The sequence below is a fragment of the Ranitomeya variabilis genome, chromosome 4 (assembly GCF_051348905.1).
Source record: "Ranitomeya variabilis isolate aRanVar5 chromosome 4, aRanVar5.hap1, whole genome shotgun sequence".
NCBI classification, from domain to species: Eukaryota; Metazoa; Chordata; class Amphibia; order Anura; family Dendrobatidae; genus Ranitomeya; species Ranitomeya variabilis.
Window position 1 is genome coordinate 548349452 of NC_135235.1, and position 18923 is coordinate 548368374.

The 18923-nt window shown below is 43.0% G+C and overlaps 3 protein-coding genes across 14 annotated transcripts in view; 2 read left to right on the plus strand and 1 right to left on the minus strand.

The window, feature by feature from the left end:
• LOC143765695 (protein kinase C delta type-like) overlaps positions 1-12008 on the plus strand; it is a 90226-nt gene extending 78218 nt beyond the window's left edge. For both annotated transcript variants that reach the window (XR_013213448.1, XR_013213449.1), the window contains exon 9: positions 10817-12008. The gene's annotated coding sequence lies outside the window, so the exon portion shown is untranslated. The remainder of the gene's footprint in view (positions 1-10816) is intronic.
• The window catches only part of LOC143765697 (uncharacterized), a 247057-nt gene that overhangs the window by 144193 nt on the left and 83941 nt on the right, over positions 1-18923 (minus strand). For all 11 annotated transcript variants that reach the window (XM_077252623.1, XM_077252626.1, XM_077252625.1 and 8 more), the window contains 2 exons: positions 12337-12402; positions 10703-10765 (listed from right to left, as the gene is read on the minus strand). In XM_077252623.1, coding sequence (XP_077108738.1) covers positions 10703-10765; positions 12337-12402 — 129 coding nt within the window. The remainder of the gene's footprint in view (positions 1-10702; positions 10766-12336; positions 12403-18923) is intronic.
• LOC143765696 (protein kinase C delta type-like) lies at positions 1418-10950 on the plus strand. The gene is made up of 8 exons (XM_077252620.1): positions 1418-1548; positions 1805-2079; positions 3613-3704; positions 4221-4283; positions 4913-5051; positions 7384-7527; positions 7867-7992; positions 10588-10950. The coding sequence occupies exons 1-8, from the start codon at positions 1458-1460 to the stop codon at positions 10651-10653; spliced, it is 996 nt and encodes a 331-aa protein (XP_077108735.1). The 5' UTR covers positions 1418-1457; the 3' UTR covers positions 10654-10950.

Here is an 18923-nt window from a genome sequence, read left to right on the forward strand (position 1 = left end):
AGCACAATACTGTAGCACTTTGCTGTTTCCATCAGTCCCATAAATTTTGAGTTGAAAATAGCAATATGCATGTTTCACCACTATCATATACAAAAACCCTCGTCAATGGACGACTGCAGGGGTCCTTTTCTAGTGATCATGAGAGTCCCAGAGTAAGATAGGTGATAAGTAGAGTCAGGAAAATGTATTCAAGTGAAGTTCAATTTTACAAACATCACTATTCTTTTCCATATTTTTTGTAGTTTGCTCCTAAGGAATTCAGTAAAATAGTTTCCACAATTTTTGTTGAACTGTACAGAGTCGGCCGAAGGTTAAAAAACTAATGTCTCTGCTGCTTGTTGTCCCCCTTACGGTCCTCAACACCTCTACTTACCATCACTGTGCCATGAAACCTCAGGCATCTTCACACTAGGCTGGGAGTAGACCCTGGGTGTCCCTGAGTCTGGAAGTCCTGGTCTACAGTACTCGTTGTAAGGCTGTGGCACATGTCGTAACATCATGACTTGCTTCATGACTCTAGCAAGGGACTTCCAGCTGCAAGTAGGCCCCAGGACATCTCTTTGGATGAGCAGGGAATTCACATGCCTAGTCACGGACAGAAGTCCCGGCCTAGTGTGAAGATGACCGGGTTCCATCAGCGCATGCTGGCAGTAAGGAGCAGCGCCAAGGACCTTGTGGATGACAAAGAGCAGAAAAGTGGAGCTGTGAGGGGAGTATTAATTTTCTGGGTATTTTTTCCTGCATATTATGCTTGGGGAGTCTTTCCATACCCCAGTACCTGAGAGCTTAGTAAAGGAAATCGAATTAGCTGAGAATAAATTCACTGTAAATCGAATGTCCAGGTAAAATCCAGAATGCTGTAGATAAGCCCCTGATGCCGGTGGGCTTAGCTCATCTTCGATTTTGGGAGTGACAGGTTCTCTTTAACAGACAGAACCGTATAAGATTAATTACATGAATACTAAGTTGCTTATTAATAAAATCCATTAAAGGGATCCTGTCACCAAGTTTGGCCTGTGTGAGATACGGCCACCACCTTTTAGGGATGATATACAGTATTCTATAGTGCGGTATATCTGCCCTCAACCCGACCTGTAAGAGAAAAAGACCTTTTATTATACTCACCTGCAGGGCGGTCCGGTCCAAACGGTGACAATGTTCTTAATCCGACGCCTCCCATCTTCTTATGATCGCCGTCCTCCTTGCTTTGTGTGGATGACACGTCCTTGCATCATCCGCACAGTTTCCTCGGCATCGCGCTCCTGTGCAGTCATACTTCTCAGCCCTTTTGAGTGGAGAGCGAAGTACTGCAGTGAGCATACGTCAAGGTTCTTTGTCTTTTCCTGGCACCTGCGCACTGAAATACTTTATTCTGCGCTCAATCTGGCAGAGAAGTATGACTGCACAGGAGCGCTATGCCGAGAAGACTGTGTGGATGACGCAGGGACACGTCATCCATGCGAAGCAAGAAGGAGGACAAGGATCGTAGGAAGATGGGAGGTGCCGGACCAAGAACATCGACACCCCTCGGACCGGACCGCCCCGCAGGTGGGACTAATAAAAGGTCTTTTTCTTGTCTCACGGGTCAGGTTGAGGCAGATATATCGCATTATAGAAGGCTGTATATCAGCCCTGAATGGTGGTGTCATATCTCATATTGGCCAAACCTGGTGACAGCTTCGCTTTAACACAATTTATGAAATGAAGAACAAGCTTTACTTAGAACAGAAGATTTCCTCAGTGTGAATAATGTCCTGTAAATGTTAGATTTATTCTGACATTTCCCATTCATCCCCCCTGGTAGGAAGCAGCGGTGTTTGGCCATCCAGCTCCAGCATAATCTCTCATTCCATCAAGGATAGATTATTATTCCACCATGTGATCGGAGTTGGAAGCTTTGGAAAGGTCCTGATGGCGGAAGATACTTTAACCCGCAAAGAATTTGCAGTGAAGATCATCGGCAAAACAGCCCTGCTGGCCGGAGGGGATAGGCTGGATGTGATGGTGGAGAGGCGAGTTCTGCAGCTGGCATCTGGAAGCCCCTTCCTCGTCCACTCAGCCTTCGCATTTCAGACCAAGGTATCATTGTGACTACTTAGCGCTATAAGATTTGGCCACTTCTCTGATGTTGGTAACCTGTTCATCTGAATGGGAGCTGTCCTGCAGGACCCAGGAGTGACCACTAAACCTTGTGTGCTCCGTACACTGCTCACATCCGGCTTTTAGAGGAGACGGTAACAGCTGATTGGACCTTAGAGCCACCTCCACAGAATGCAGCCTTAGTGCTGCTGAAGGTGGCTCTTTTACCTTAGTAGGCCCTGGGGGTAGTGACAGGTTCCCTTTAATGACATATTCTGAGGATGGGCTCATTATAAGAGTGAAAAACCCCTTTATCAATTGTCGCTGCACTACAAGCCTCACTGCTCAATGGGCAATACCTCTGCCAGGGACAAACTTTACAGATGTGATGTAGGAGGTATTAATGTGCAGAACAAAATGGCTCTAATAGTTATCCATTTTTTTGAGGTTGGATTGAAAACAATAGCCAGCTTGCTAGTGTTTTTGAGGTTTTACGGCTCTTACATATTATGTTACCTTTATTCTCGGGGTGTTTATGATTATGGTAAAACCAGCTACAACGCTCCTGCGGAAAGTGAGTATATGTTTATTTTTTATTTTTTTAACCTGTCATACGTGGCTGGGCAATATACTACGTGGCTTTGCAATATACTACGTGGCTCTGTGCTGTATACTACGTCACTGGGCAATATACTATGTGGCTGGGCAATACACTACGTGGCTCTGTGCTGTATACTACGTCACTGGGCAATATACTACGTGGCTGGGCAATATACTACGTGGCTCTGTGCTGTATACTACGTGGCTCTGTGCTGTATACTACGTGGCTGGGCAATATACTACGTGGCTGGGCAATATACTACGTGGCTGGGCAATATACTACGTCACTGGGCAATATACTACGTGGCTCTGTGCTGTATACTACGTGGCTCTGTGCTGTATACTACGTGGCTGGGCAATATACTACGTCACTGGGCAATATACTACGTGGCTCTGTGCTGTATACTACGTGGCTCTGTGCTGTATACTACGTGGCTGGGCAATATACTACGTGGCTGGGCAATATACTACATGGCTGGGCAATATACTACGTGGCTCTGTGCTGTATACTACGTCACTGGGCAATATACTACGTGGCTCAGTGCTGTATACTACGTCACTGGGCAATATACTACGTCACTGGGCAATATACTACGTCACTGGGCAATATACTACATCACTGGGCAATATACTACGTGGCTGGGCAATGTACTACGTGGCTCTGCTGTATACTACGTCACTGGGCAATATACTACGTGGACATACATATTCTAGAATACCCAATGCGTTAGAATCGGGCCACAATCTAGTATTCTACATAATTGTTTAGAATTTTAGGGGTCCCAGCAGTTAAAACACCTTTTTCATTCAATGAGTGACTACATATCACAGCAATATGCTTTCATTTAACTTTCTTGGATAGAAAACCCCTTTAAGTAGTAAAATCTGTATTTGTCTTTAGTGTATAATAAATGCAAATGTTCCATATTACAGATTAATATTTTCTTTGGAATGGAGTACATGCGCTGTGGGGACTTTCACCAACTTCTAGAAAGGAATGGGCCACTAGACATCGCCAGTGCCAGGTAATGTGTTAAAGGAGTTGTCCGATCTCAGAAGAAAAGTCATCAGTCACTGTACATGACTGCAGACTGCCAGATTGTGACAGGGGGCAATGCGCACACGGTCACGACTTCCCTGTGTTCCCCAATCAGGTGGGCGATCCTGTGTACAATTTGCACATTTGTGGTCACGTGCTGACTAGTCTCACCCGGCTTCTCTCAGTAGTAAAGAATTGAGAGACGTGCAGGGTACAGTCAGAACATAATCGCCAATATGTAATTTTCATACACTCATTCATTCATTCATTCATTCATTCCTACCTTCTCGAGACTGCAGTACTGATAGTGTGCACTTCTTACACCGTCACGATTCGGCGGTCATATACAGTGACTGCAGACTTTTCTTCTGAGACCGGACAACCCTTTTATAAAACCCTCTAAGTTAAGAGGAATAATATAGAATAATGCTTCTAATGACTGATATGATTGCCAGGTTTCCTCTCTATGGGATCTGATACTTATTCATTTTCTCTTTGTCAGATTCTATACCGCCGAACTGGTGTGTGGGATCCAGTTCCTCCATTCAAGAGGCGTCATCCACAGGTAATCTAGTCAGTGTTAGGCCGGGTCACACCAGCGTATATTCTCTCATCTAAGAGAATCCGGACGATTATCCAAATCGCACGTTGATTAAACTCTGAACAGAATTTGATCAGAGTGATCCACAGTGTGATTTCATTTTTTCGGATGAGGAGAAGATGGGAAAAAAAAGTCTCCATCATCTGCAATCAGACTGCACTCAGATGTCATCCGAGTGTAGTGTGATGTTTTCCATGGACTCATTGACTTGCATATTGAAGCATGATCCGATAATCTGATCCAACTCGGGCATGTTGCGATCGGAAACAATCAGACATGTACACGGCCCCATAGAATAACATTGGTCCGAGTGCAATCTGATGTTTTGTCACCCAGTGACAGAATGATGCGCTGTACCTGGGGTCTAGTCGTCCTGTCTGGTGTCACAGACAGGAAGCTGCAGATGAGCGGCCGTCACATGTCATACAGTGATCCCTACAGTGCGCAGGTAGGGTACATAGTAATGGAGTCATCTCAGATGAGCAAAGTACAGCAGGAAGAGAAAAGCGGTTTATTCCCATCTGTCATCATGTGACCACAGATAGAAGAAGAACACTTACTTTATACTCAGGTTATTTTTCTTTTTCTTACAGAGACCTAAAGCCCGAGAACATCCTGGTGGCTGAGACGGGCCATATTAAGATCACGGATTACGGTCTAGCACTTGACAACATGCACGGAGACCAAACAGCCACCGGATTCGCTGGAACAATAGGTGACATGGCTCCTGAGGTGAGAATAGAATGTTTTTATTTTTTGTATATACCGTATTTTTCGCTTTGTAAGACGCTCCGGATTATAAGACGCACCCCAAATTTTGAGGAGAAAAATAGGAAAAAACTTTTTAATAAATTGGTGGGGCGTCTTATAATCCATGCGTCTTATTACTTACCAGGGGTTGTGGCTGTGGTGGATCAGGGTCCCAGGCTCGTTGCTGGAGGCAGGAGTGGAGCATTGCTGCAGGCTGGGATGAGGGGTTCTGCAGGGGGCTCCTGTGCTGCAGGGGGGCTCCTGTGCTGCAAGCTGGGATGAGGGGTCTGCAGGGGAGCTCCTGTGCTGCAAGCTGGGATGAGGGGTCTGCAGGGGGCTCCTGTGCTGCAGGGCTGTCTCCGGTGCTGCGGGGTCTCTGGCGACATTTTGTGAAAGGCCAGAGCCCCCGGCAGTTCGTCCATGCGTTCCTGTATGACTGACTCCGGGAAAATGGCCGCCGGAATCTCGAGAGATGAGATCTCAGCGCTGAAATCTCATCTCCCGAGATTCCGGTGGCCATTTTCCCGGAATTAGTCATACTGGAACGCATGGACGAACTGCCGGGGGGCTCTGGTCTTTCACAAAATGTCGCCAGAGCCCCCCGCAGCACCGGAGCCTCCAACATCACCCGGGGCAGCAGCGGACAACCCCGGCAGCGGCGGCGGACGACAGCGGAGGCGGGCGGTAGCGGCGGCGGACACCCCCTCATCCCAGCCTGTAATGGTAAGCGGTATATCCGCTTTGTTAGACGCACTCACATTTCCCCCCCAAATTTGGGGGAAATAAAGTGCGTCTTACAAAGCGGAAAATACGGTAAAAGGTTTTTCAGGTAATTTCACATTGATTAGCTTTATTTATGCGCGTTCATCAATATAAAATCATTGGGGGTCCGATCCCACTGATTAGCTGTTCTTACGGAAGCAACCAGAGCAGAACATCGCACCTCTGTACTGTTTAGTGGTCAGTACTGAGGACTGCAGATCAGACCGTGTTCATTTCAGTAGGGACTAATCTGTAGTACCAGCAATGGCCACTAACCAGTGTAGGGAGCTGTGACGCCTGTGTATTGGTTATACCACCGGCGAAGGTGATAACAGCTAATCAGTGGGACTGCCGGGTGTTGGCTCCCACCATTCTTATATTGATGATCTGTTCTGCTCATCAATATAAAGTATTAGAAACCCCCTATAAATGATTTTCATTATAAATATCACCCATCACCAGAAAAGGTGAGAAATGTGTGACCTCCGGGGGCTTCACTGCTATGTACCCCACAATCACCAAATGGGAGGACCAGAGCCTCCTACTCTTCCCAGGCTACATGTCTACATGGACAGTGAACTATGGCCGACCAGGTGTAATGCTGAGTTATCCGGACCATAGATGTCCTAAAGGGTTAATAAAATGTGTAATGATGATACAGGAAAATGTGTTATTTTATGTGCATTTATTACATTTATTACATAACACGCATCAGTTGTATCTAGTACATCGGACTAACTGATCTGTGTATATTAGACAAGGCCAGCCGCCACCTCAATACTATCAGCCATAATGCCACAGATAGCTCCTTAACCCCTTCATAGCATATGGCGGACATGCCGGATATATGTTGTGTCTCTGCTTTCATGCGGGCTCACCCGCAGAGCCTTCATCTTTTCCGGCAGATGATGGGTGATTTAATGAGCCATCATGTGCCTTTATCAGCTGCGGGTGTGACACTGCTCTGTCTACATCCGTTAACCTGTTAAATCCTGCGGTCAATCTCAGACAATGGCATTTAACATGTGCAGGTGGGGGTGTGCGTTTTTCCATACTCCCATCAATGGGCCCATGACATGATCATGATCTCAGAAAATGGCAACACAAGTAAAGGTTGTTTTTTTTTTACAAATCTAAGATTTTCTTTTTCACCACTTAAATAAACACGAATGATGTCAAGTACAACTCGTCCTTCAAAAAACAAGCTCTCATATAGTTATGTGGACGGAAAAATAAAAAAGTTATGGCTCTTCAAAGAAGGAACATGCTAAAACAAAAAAGCTGACAATCTCTTGGTATGAAGGGGTTACAGTGTGAGCCGGTAACACACTGAGCCGAGCGTTGTGTGCGCCGTCACACCCGTATATATTACATTCACTCTGTTAGTATAGTTTATTAAGTTCATTTATGGAGCATAATTATGGAAGATCCTTTGTGCCTCTGACTGAGTAGTAAGACTTACTGCCATTACTATAGGATCACATAACAATATGAGTGACATATACGTGCGGTGACAGGAGGTGGCACTACTAATAATGCTGCTCTATGGCAGATCCTGGACATGCAGCAGTATTACGCCGGAGTCGACTGGTTCTCGCTTGGAGTCATCATAAACCAGATGCTGACCAGTTTTACTACCTACAATCCTGCAGTGTTTGATGAGTCCTCCTCCGGCGCCAAGGACATCATTGAACAGGTCAGTATGTTCCCGGTATAAGGGTCTAGTATTGGGGTCATACAATGTTAGTAGTCCCTGACCCGGAGGCTGTAATTGTACTGAACACAGTCTTACACAGACATCTTCTCCCAATCCTCAACCTCGTAAACAACATTTACTATGTCCCGCTATGGATAAGAGAAGTAGAGATCCATTGCTTGCACCCCCTCATCACTAAATATCACTATCATATACCATCACAGCACACAACGCGTCATGGAGAGCAACAATCAGAAAGAAGTGATCACTGTGTATAATCTTTCCTGGTCAGATCACAGGGTTCACTCACTAAATCCTAAATACATTTCTCCTTTTCAGCTCCTGCAGGAAGATCCAGTTCAGCGACTAGGAGTCCATGGTAACATCCGAGAACACCTCTTCTTCCAGCGAATTGATTGGGTCTCTGTGGAAGCCCTTAGGATGGCCCCACCATACATCCCTGTAGTAAGTAATGGGAGAATTCTCCCATGGATCTGAATAAGATTCTCTCCCACAATCGTCTACGCTTTTGGTTCTGTGATACATTATGTTTAGTGTCAGGGTTGGAAAATAATTTGGCTCGCGTTATTGGACAATGTAATCTCTTAGCAGTGTATGTCTAGTCTATAGGATTGTTCTTCTTTCAGGCCCTTTTGAGGGTTACATGCAAATAATTAACTAGTTATAAGTTCTGTTAGGTACAAGCCATTTAAAGGGAATCTGTCACCCCAAAAATCGTATATGAGCTAAGGCCACTGGCATCAGGGGCTTATCTAAAGCATTCTGTAATGCTGTAGATAAGCCCCCGATGTAACCTGAAAGGTAAGAAAAACAGGTTATATTATACTCACCCAGGGGCGGTCCCTTTTCGTTTCGGGACCGATAGGTGTCGCGGTCCGGGTCCAGGGTCTCCTATCTTCATTCGATGACGTCCTCTTCTTGTCTTCCTGCCGCGGCTCCTGTTGAGGGCAGAGCGAAGTACTGCTGGGCCTCTCTGACCTCTCCCGGCGCCTGCGCACTGCAGTACTTTGCTCTGCCCTCAACAGGGCACACAAAGTACACCTGCGCCGAAGCCGCGGCAGGAAGACAAGAAGAGGACGTCATCGTATAAAGATAGGAGGCGCCGCACCCATCAGACCCGAAATTAACCAGGACCGCCCCTGGGTGAGTATAATATAACCTGTTTTTCTTACCTTTCAGGTTACATCGGGGGCTTATCTACAGCATTACAGAATGCTGTAGATAAGCCCCTGATGCTGGTGGCCTGAGCTCATAAACGATTTTTGGGGGTGACAGATTCCCTTTAATCAGACAAAGCATTGCATAGCCGTCTGTAGCTGGAGCTAGAGAAGACCGCCCTTGGTAAAACATTTTTTTACATGAGCCCTCCATAAGGAGCAGTTCATAAGATTTTTATATCTTTCATGCAGACCTGGAAGTGATTCTAAAGATTAATTTACATTTTTAAATAACATTTCTCCTTTTTATAGTCTCCACTGCTAATTTACACCAGATGAAAACTAAAACAAAAAATAGGAACACATTTTTGTCAAAAAACAGAACTGATGGAGCTAGGCCAATTCAGAAAGACCTATAGGTACAAGAGAACGAGAGACACCAGGAAGAACAAAATGTATTAGAGTAAAAAAATACCAGTGTATACTGGTGTGGACAAAGAATGGAAAAACCACTCGGAAAACAAGGAAGACCAAAAGGAGGAGACACTGAGACGCAGGTCACTTATTGCAGGAAATAAGTATCAGGACAAAGAGGTATCTTTCCTATATACCAACTGCCGCTGTGTTTCCATGATGTTTGATTATTACTTTTTATATAATATTTTCCTTATTCATGTTGTTTGTGAGCGCCTTCTGTGACGCCACTTACCGTACTAGATAATAAAGGTGTTTTTACTTTATAGAGACCTCTTTGTCCTGACATTTTTTTCCTGCAATAAGTAACCTGCGGCTCGGTGACTCCTCCTTTTGGTCTTCCTATTTTTTTTTTCAATTCGGAAAGAGTCTGTAAACAGGTGAAAGTGTTCAGAGCTGAAGTGATAAGTACAGATTGTACTGATATAAACACTTGTCGTTCTCACCATACTTGGGCTATTGCCTGTTACCTGCACATAATTCAGCATCCTATGTATGATGAGACAGAAATGTGACCGGCCATAGAGATGATTAGTGGCGCTGCAGCTCATTGAAGTGACCAGACGTCAGCTGCAATGCTCATGGTGCTGGTTTTGTCTCTAAGATATTATATTCACATTTGAAAATGTTCCTTTAAAGGGAACCTGTCACCAGGTTTGTCCCACATGAGACATTTCAGCCCTGATATACATCATTCTAATGTGCTGTATATCTGCCCCCATTCCAACATGCAAGACAAGAAAAAGACCTTTTACATACTCCCCTACAGGGCGTTCGGGTTCGATGGGCATCGCTGGTGTAGGTCCGGTGCCTCCCTTCTTCTAGTGATGCCGTTCCCCTTCTTGCTTCATGTGGATGACGTGTCCTATATCAGCCACACAATGTCCCCGGAATTGCGCTCCTGAGCAAACGTACTTATGACCAGGGGGCAGAGTAAAGTCCTGCAGTGCGCATGCGGCGGAGCTCTTTGACCTTTCCTGGTGCATGCGCACTGCAGGACATTGATCGGCCCTTCACAGGGCTGAGAGAAGTACGCCTGCGCAGGAGTGTGATACCGGGGACACTGTGGATGACGAAGGACGCATCATCCACACGAAGCAAGAAAGAGGACGGCATTGCAAGAAGAAGGGAGCCATTGGACCAAGACAGCGATGCACATCGGACCTGACCTCCCGTAGGTGAATATTATAAAAGGTCTTGCTTGTCTTGCAGGTTTGGTTGGGGGCATGTATACAGCATATTAGAATGCTGTATATCAGGGCTGAAAGGTACTGGCCTTACCTCATATGGTACTAACCTGGTGACAGGTTCCTTTTAATATTGAACTATTATTTTCAATACTTAAAGTCAAAACTGTTTGATTAGTCACTAAGTTCACCATGACTTTTTTCTGCATTTTTTTCTATAGCCAACTAAGCCTAATCCCAGGGTCCCTGCTTTTAAGCTGTTCGGAGGGTTTCCATTTTTCAACTGAAAACCCTCAACAAGACACCGGCTCAATAACACCAGAGCAAGCTGCGTACCTGAGCTTCCAGAAGACCACGCCGAGAAGACCAGAGCATCGGATGTCCAACACCATCAGGGACCTACAAAAATATAACTAAGTGATAAGTATAGGTAATTATAACAAAGGATAGGTATATTTAGTCTAATAAAAAAAGAGAAAAAGATAAGTCTAAGTATAGGTAAAAATAATAATTCTAGGTAAGTATTTCTAAGAATGTATAAGAATAGACAAATATAGGTAAGAAAGGATAGGTATGTTTAGTCTTTAATAAAAAAAAAAAAAAAGAAAAAAAAAAAAAAAAGATAAGTATAGATAAGTAAGGATAACTATAGGTAAATATAGCTAAGAAATGATAGGCCCCGCATATTTAAAATAAAAAATAAATATATATAAGTATAGATAAGTAAGGATAACTATAGGTAAATATAGCTAAGAAATGATAGGCCCCGCATATTTAAAATAAAAAAAAAATATATATAAGTATAGATAAGTAAGGATAACTATAGGTAAATATAGCTAAGAAATGATAGGCCCCGCATATTTAAAATAAAAAAAAAATATATATAAGTATAGATAAGTAAGGATAACTATAGGTAAATATAGCTAAGAAATGATAGGCCCCGCATATTTAAAATAAAAAAAATATATATATAAGTATAGATAAGTAAGGATAACTATAGGTAAATATAGCTAAGAAATGATAGGTCCCGCATATTTAAAATAAAAAAAAAAAATAAAAAAAAAATAGGTAAGTATAGGTAAATATAGCTAAGAAATGATAGGCCTCGTATATTTAAAATAAAAAATAAAAAAATATATATAAGTATAGATAAGTAAGGTTAAGAATAGATAAATATAGCTAAGAAATGATAGGCCCCGTATATTTAAAATTAAAAAAAAGATAAGTATAGATAAGTAAGGATAGATAAATATAGGTAAGAAAGGATAGGTATATTTAAAAAAAATAAATAAAAAAAGCTAAGTATAGATAATCGCCCAGTGTAAGTGCTCCCTTAGTTATACATAAGCTTTATATAGCCTAGGGATAAAGATAAGGTAGAAATATAAGTATTAGATAAGTATATAATACCCCATGTACAGGGGTGACAGGGCCCATCCAGCGCTGACACTGCAGTGACCCAGGGATTAGCCGATCGCCAGGACATGGGGTCAGGAAGGAATTTTTCCCCACACATGGGGTTGTTTCGCCTTCCTCTGGGTCACATACTCTTTATGCAGTAAATCCTATAAATGGCGCTGGATGATTACAATAAATTAAACTAAATAATATAATAGATAACAATAAAAATTAATAAACCCCATTCATTGTGTCTGCGTCTTCTTTATATTCTTTTATTATAATGTTGGACGGCTGTAGTGATTGTGACAAATGGCGGGGAATTAAGGGTTAATCCGATACTTTGTGTGGAGTTGGGTCACGTGATGACAGTGATGTTATGGCATTTGTCATATGGCTTTCCCAGACTGATGTCACTGCCCCATCATGCCCCACATCATCCATCACATGTAGTACATGGGATAGGGCCGACGCCATCAGCGACTGTAACCCAAGTGTAGTCTCCTCCACTAATGTCCCTGCAGGGCACAGATCATGTAGAGGACGCCATATTCCATAGTCACTGTACTTACCCCACAGGAGCTCCACACCGAGCACCATCTCAGGAGCCTCCAGCCCATCACATATGGAAAGGTGACCTGGAGCAAGGGGATGTAATGGGATAGAATAGATTAGTGCAGCAAGAGATGGATCCGGAGGATAGAGATGGAAAAGGAGGTGTCGTTGGCTGTACAGTGGCAGGATAAAGATGGTGGGAACAGGACGCCACAAGGTAAAGTTATAATAGTAGTAAGCTGAACTGGCAACATGGCCACAAGCCTGAGAGCCAAGGAGTGGCATGTGTCCCCGATAATGGGGCCAGAAAGAACATCAAAGCAAGAAAAAATGCACTGAAATAATATTCAACACAAAACCTTTTCAGGTTAAGAATTTTTCGACTCATAGAAAACCCCTTTACAGTACTCGTTAAACAGCCTAATAAAAGGGTACTTCCACCATAAATAGTTAATGCCCATCCACAGGATAAGTCATCACTGTCCGATAGGTGCACGCCAATTCCAATGTATAGAGAGATGGTCGTGTATATTAGTGGTCCTTTTCATTGATTTCCATGGGAGTTATGGAAAAAGATGTAAAAGCAGAATAGGGAACAGCCATTCTGAAGAAAGGTGTGGAGTATAAGGCTGTGTGCATTTTTTTCACGGTCTTTCGCTATAAAAACGCGAAAAAAACGCATACATTAAGCATCCTACTTAATAGAATGCAATCCGCATTTTTTGTGCACATGCTGCACTGTTTTCCTGAGTGGAATCGCATTCCAGAAAAAAACGCAGTATGTTCATTAAATTTGCGGAATCGCAGGGATTCCGCACACCTAGGGAGTGCATTGATCTGCTTACTTCCCGCATGGGGCTATACCCACTATGCAGGAAGTAAGCAGATCAGGTGCGGTTGGTACCCAGGGTGGAGGAGAGGAGACTTTCCTCCACGGACTGGGCACCATATAATTGTTTAAAAAAAAGAGTTAAAATAGAAAATAGTGATATACTCACCTTCTGATGACACCGGAGTTTTCCCGCCTCTCAGCGGTGCACACTACCGCTCCCGTTCCCAGGGATGCTGTGTGTGAAGGACCTGCGATGACGTCGCGGTCACATGACCGCGATGACGTCGCGGTCACGTAACAGTGACGTCATCGCAGGTCCTGCACACAAAGCATTTAGAGGAACGGAAGTCGCTGAGGAGATCGGGGGCCATCAGAAGGTGAGTATAACCATTTTTTAAATTTTTTTTAAATTATTTTTAACATTATATCTTTTACTATTGATGCTGCATAGGCGGCATCAATAGTAAAAAGTTGGTCACACTTGTCAAACACTGTTTGACAAGTGTGACCAACCTGTCAATCAGTTTTCCAAGCGATGCTGCAGATCGCTTGGAAAACGCTAGCATTCTGCAAGCTAATTACGCTTGCAAAACGCTAGTGTTTAGAGGGAATACGCATGCCAATTCTGCATGCGATATACCCGTGGCAGGAGTTGCAGAATTGCCGCGAAAAATTTCGGAAATTTTTAGCCAAAATGTGAGACTGGCATTCGTCAGATAGTTATGGCTTATTCGATGGACACAAATGTCTGAGATGGGAATACACCTTAATAGTGGATCTGTTAGCATCACATTACACACTGCAAAACTCATTAATTATGTCTCTCAAATCTGATGAGGCTGGTGTACTTACCATGAAAATCAGTGTCAAAATGGCTGTCTAATTATCACACTTAAAAGATCATTTTATGAGCCCAGCTAGAAATAGACTCAAACAAATAAGGCTACTTTCACACTTCCCTCTTTCAGCTCCCGTCACAATTCGTCGATTTTTGAGAATGCAGGATCCTGCATTTTCCCATAGACTTGTATTAGCGACGGATCACGACGGATGGCCATACGTCGCATCCGTCGTATGACCGATCCGTCGTGTTTTGGCGAACCATTGTATGGAAAAAACGTTCAATGTAACATTTTTTTGTCTGCGTCGGGAAAGCGTGTAGCGACGGATCTTGCGTCATACGTCGTTCACTAGAATAGAAGCCTATGGACGCAAGATCCGTCGCTGACCGTCACACACTGGAATCCAGCGACGGATCCAGTTTTTCCCCTCTGAGCATGCCCGGGACGATTTTCAAGTCCAGGAAAAAAATCTCTCTCTCACGCTCTCTCTCTCTCATTTTCCCGGAATTTGTGGACGACGCATCCGTCATTACACTGGATGCGTCGCACACGTTTTCACTTTTTATGACGTCCGTCGATCCGTCATTTTGCTGCACTACGACGGTCACAAAAAGACGGAAGTGTGAAAGAAGCCTAATTTTCAAATTAGGCAGGAAACTTTTATAAAGCGTCATACAGCCTTTCTTAGAATGGAGTAACACTAGAGATGAAGAGGGACGAGTGCTATGCGAGAAAAAAAATAGCATAGCAGTCGGACCACTGTTAATCTATGGGGCAGCTCCCATCACCGTTTTTTTTCTCGGCCGTATTACACATGCGAGTGAAATCGCCAATGCAAGTCTATGGGAACTAGAAAAAAAAATCTCACACCACGCGGACCATCAGTGTGACTTGCAAGAAATACGCACCGGTGAGACAGGTTAGAATAGATAGAATACATATACACACATAGAATAGGTGTAATATATATGTCAGTGACACACATAGATACATAGAAGAATAGCCGTTAATTCATTTGTTGGCTTCTGTAAAATCACTGCAGGAGCCGACAGGTAGGAGACATGGTTTACAAATTATGGAACTTGTGTTATGACCTGGTGGTTAAGGAGCAACATAGATATGACCTGATGGTTAGGAGCAACACAGATATGACCTGGTGATTAGGAGCCACACAGATATGACCTGGTGGTTAGGAGCAACACAGATATGACCTGGTGGTTAAGACAAAACATGGGACAAGCTCTGCCATGCGCTCAAACGGTGGTTCCCCCCCCACATGTTGGGTATCAGCGTACTCAGGACAAATTGGACAACAACTTTTGGGGTCTAATTTCAACTGTTACCCTTGGAAAAATACAAAACTGGGGGCTAAAAAATAATTTTTTATTTTTTTTATTTTCACAGCTCTGCGTTATGAACTGTAGTGAAACACTTGGGGGTTCAAAGCTCTCACAACACATCTAGATGAGTTCCTTTAGGGGGTCTACTTTCCAAAATGGTGTAACTTGTGGGGGGTTTCAATGTTTAGGCACATCAGTGGCTCTCCAAACGCAACATGGCGTCCCATCTCAATTCCAGTCAATTTTGCATTGAAAAGTCAAATGACGCTCCTTCGCTTCCAAGCTCTACCATGCACCCAAACAGTGGTTTACCCTCACATATGGGGTATTGGCGTACTCAGGACAAATTGTACAACGACTTTTGGGGTCCAATTTTTCCTGCTACCCTTGGTAAAATAAAACAAATTGGAGCTGAAGTAAATTTTTTGTGAAAAAAAGTTAAATGTTCATTTTTATTTAAACATTCCAAAACTTCCTGTGAAACACCTGAAGGGTTAGTAAACTTCTTGAATGTGGTTTTGAGCACCTTGAGGGGTGCAGTTTTTAGAATGGTGTCACACTTGGTTATTTTCTATCATATAGACCCCTCAAAATGACTTCAAATGAGATGTGGTCCCTAAAAAAAATGGTGTTGTAAAAATGAGAAATTGCTGGTCAACTTTTAACCCTTCTAACTCCCTAACAAAAAAAAATGTTGTTTCCAAAATTGTGCTGATGTAAAGTAGACATGTGGGAAATGTTACTTATTAAGTATTTTGTGTGACATATCTCTGTGATTTTATTGCATAAAAATTCAAAGTTGGAAAATTGCGAAATTTTCAAAATTTTTGCCAAATTTCCGTTTTTTTCACAAATAAACGCAGGTAATATCAAAGAAATGTTATCACTATCATGAAGTACAATATGTCACGAGAAAACAATGTCAGAATCACCGGGATCCGTTGAAGTGTTCCAGAGTTATAACCTCATAAAGGGACAGTGGTCAGAATTGTAAAAATTGGCCCGGTCATTAACGTGCAAACCACCCTTGGGGGTAAAGGGGTTAAATCTCTGTTTGAAGTTTTAAGTTAATGAGATGCTGGTGCTCCGGGGCGTTCTGCTATGCAGATCTTTTTTGGTGCTCTGGCCTCATCATGATCATTCTGGGCTGAACTTTCAGTGATGCGCTTCCTATTTTATATAATGCGCCTGAGCATTTAATATTGTGGCCTTCAAAAAATAAAAATTTTGCTTCAACAAAACGGTGCTGGCGTGTGTGCAACAGCATTTATTGGTAAGCAATGCTCTCAATCTGAGCACCAGTGTGGGAACGTGCACAAGAAAAATAAATTGTTGCTGTTGAACATAGCAGCGCTCCCGCACTGGTACACAGAACACAACCAGCGCAATTTTGTTGAAGCAAAAGTTTTTTAACATAATATTATCCCCTTAACGACTGCCGATACGACTTTTAATGTTGGCAGTTAAAGGGCCTATTCCTCCTGCATCTTCTTTCTAGACAGCATCCTCCTGCACCTCACGCTCCTCCCTTATACACAGCATTTTTCTAAAGCACAGCTTTTCTCCAATGTTTGGTCTGTAGACCGCAGCTAGGGGTTAGTCCCGCTTTTGTGTACAAAATGTTTTGGCTTTTACAATTGTTAAAAAGCATAATAAAAGACTTCTTTGTACAATCAGTTGACAGTAAACAATTTGTCAACCTTAGGAATAAGTTTACCTTGCTTCTGTGTCTCAAACATTTTGACCCTTATTTGTTGGCTTTTCCTTCCCCTGGAGAAAGCCACATATAACTGTCCATGTGAAAACACTGGGAGCGGCAAATAAATTCCTACAATATCTAAGGACTGTCCCTGAGATTTATTGATGGTCATTGCAAAAGCCAACATGACAGGAAACTGATGCCGTCTCATCTGGACTGGCAAGTTTTTATCTTTGGAAATCAGGTCAATTCTTGGAATAAGGCCATGTGCACACGTTCAGGATTTTTAGCGTTTTTTTCGCGTTTTCTCGCTATAAAAACGTGATAAAAACGCGAAAAAAAACGCTAACATATGCCTCCTATTATTTACAGTGTATTCCGCATTTTTTGTGCAAATGTTGCGATTTTTTCCGCGAAAAAATCGCATCGCGGAAAAAAAAGCAACATGTTCATTAAAAATGCGGAATTGCGAGGATTCCGCACACCTAGGAGTCCATTGATCTGCTTACTTCCCGCACAGGGCTGTGCACACCATGCGGGAAGTAAGCAGATTATGTGCGGTTGGTACCCAGGGTGGAGGAGAGGAGACTCTCCTCCACGCACTGGGCACCATATAATTGGTAAAAAAAAAAAGAATTAAAATAAAAAATAGTCCTATACTCACCCTCGATGTCTTCCCGCCTCACCGCTGCATGCTGCCGCTTCGGTTCCTATAGCTGCTGTGCGGTGAAGGACCTGCCGATGACGTCACTGTCTTGTGATTGGTTGTGAGCAGTCATGTGACCGCTCACGTGACCGCTCACATGACCGCGACGTCATGGAAGGTCCTGCGCGCACACACCAGCTATAGGAAGAGGAACGGACGCCGCTGATGAGATGTCTGGGTGAGTATAACCATTTTTTTTATTTTTTTTATTATTTTTAAACATTCTATCTTTTACTATAGATGCTGCATAAGCTGCATCTATAGTAAAAACTTGGTCACACTTGTCAAACAGTATGTTTGACAAGTGTGACCAACTTGTCAGTCAGTTTTCCAAGTGATGCTACAGATCGCTTGGAAAACTTTAGCATTCTGCAAGCTAATTACGCTTGCAGAATGCTAAAAAAAAAACGCGAAAAAAAAAACGGAAAAAAACCGCAAAAAAAAAAAATGCTGATTTCTTGCAGAAAATTTCCGGTTTTCTTCAGGAAATTTCTGCAAGAAATCCGGACGTGTGCACATACCCTAAGAACTGTCTGACCCTTTGCTTTTCCATTTGAAGCAAAGGCATGAATAACGTTTGCTTTTAAGCTTTTCACATAAAGCCTTGTGCCATTACAAAGGCCACGCTTTCTGTTAACATTAATCAGGAGCATAATTACAGCTCCTGGTTTCAGCTTTAGTTCATGAGGAGGCATCCCAGTGGGATTCAAAGAGTTAAGAAACTCTACAGGGTAATCTGTGAGAAGCACACCCTCCTCTTCCGCAATTGTGTCGAGGGAGCGATATGTTGAGTGTTCACCTTGAACTTGACTAAGAATTTTGTCCTTAAAGGTGTGAACGTCATCATTCAATGGCGTAAGAATTGCTTTATTGACAATTGCTTCTACCATTCCATCGGTAATCTCAATTGAGTCACCAAAAACAGCTGTAATTAAATCACCCTCTTCAATAAAAGAATTCGGGATTTCAATTGTGTCTTCTGGTTGACCATATACATTTGACAACTCTCCATTGCAAACTATGAGTTGTACTCAACTTCGTCCTGAGACGCTCATATTCTGTTGTAACTGGAACCGTGAAAAGTGATTCCAGGATTTCAAGTATTTAATGGTGGACTGTACAATTTGGGCTCTTTTTCCACCTTCCACTATTGGTACGGTTTGACGAAAGTCACCACTGTTTATG

What these genes read in the sequence shown, in the direction of transcription:
- LOC143765696 (XM_077252620.1), top strand. Translation starts at nt 1,458, where the DNA reads ATGCGAAGCAAGAAGGAGGACAAGGATCGTAGGAAGATGGGAGGTGCC. An exon ending in CTAGACATCGCCAGTGCCAG is followed by an intron (nt 3,705 to 4,220) that starts GTAATGTGTTAA and finishes TCTCTTTGTCAG; the next exon opens with ATTCTATACCGCCGAACTGG. An exon ending in TAGGTGACATGGCTCCTGAG is followed by an intron (nt 5,052 to 7,383) that starts GTGAGAATAGAA and finishes GCTCTATGGCAG; the next exon opens with ATCCTGGACATGCAGCAGTA.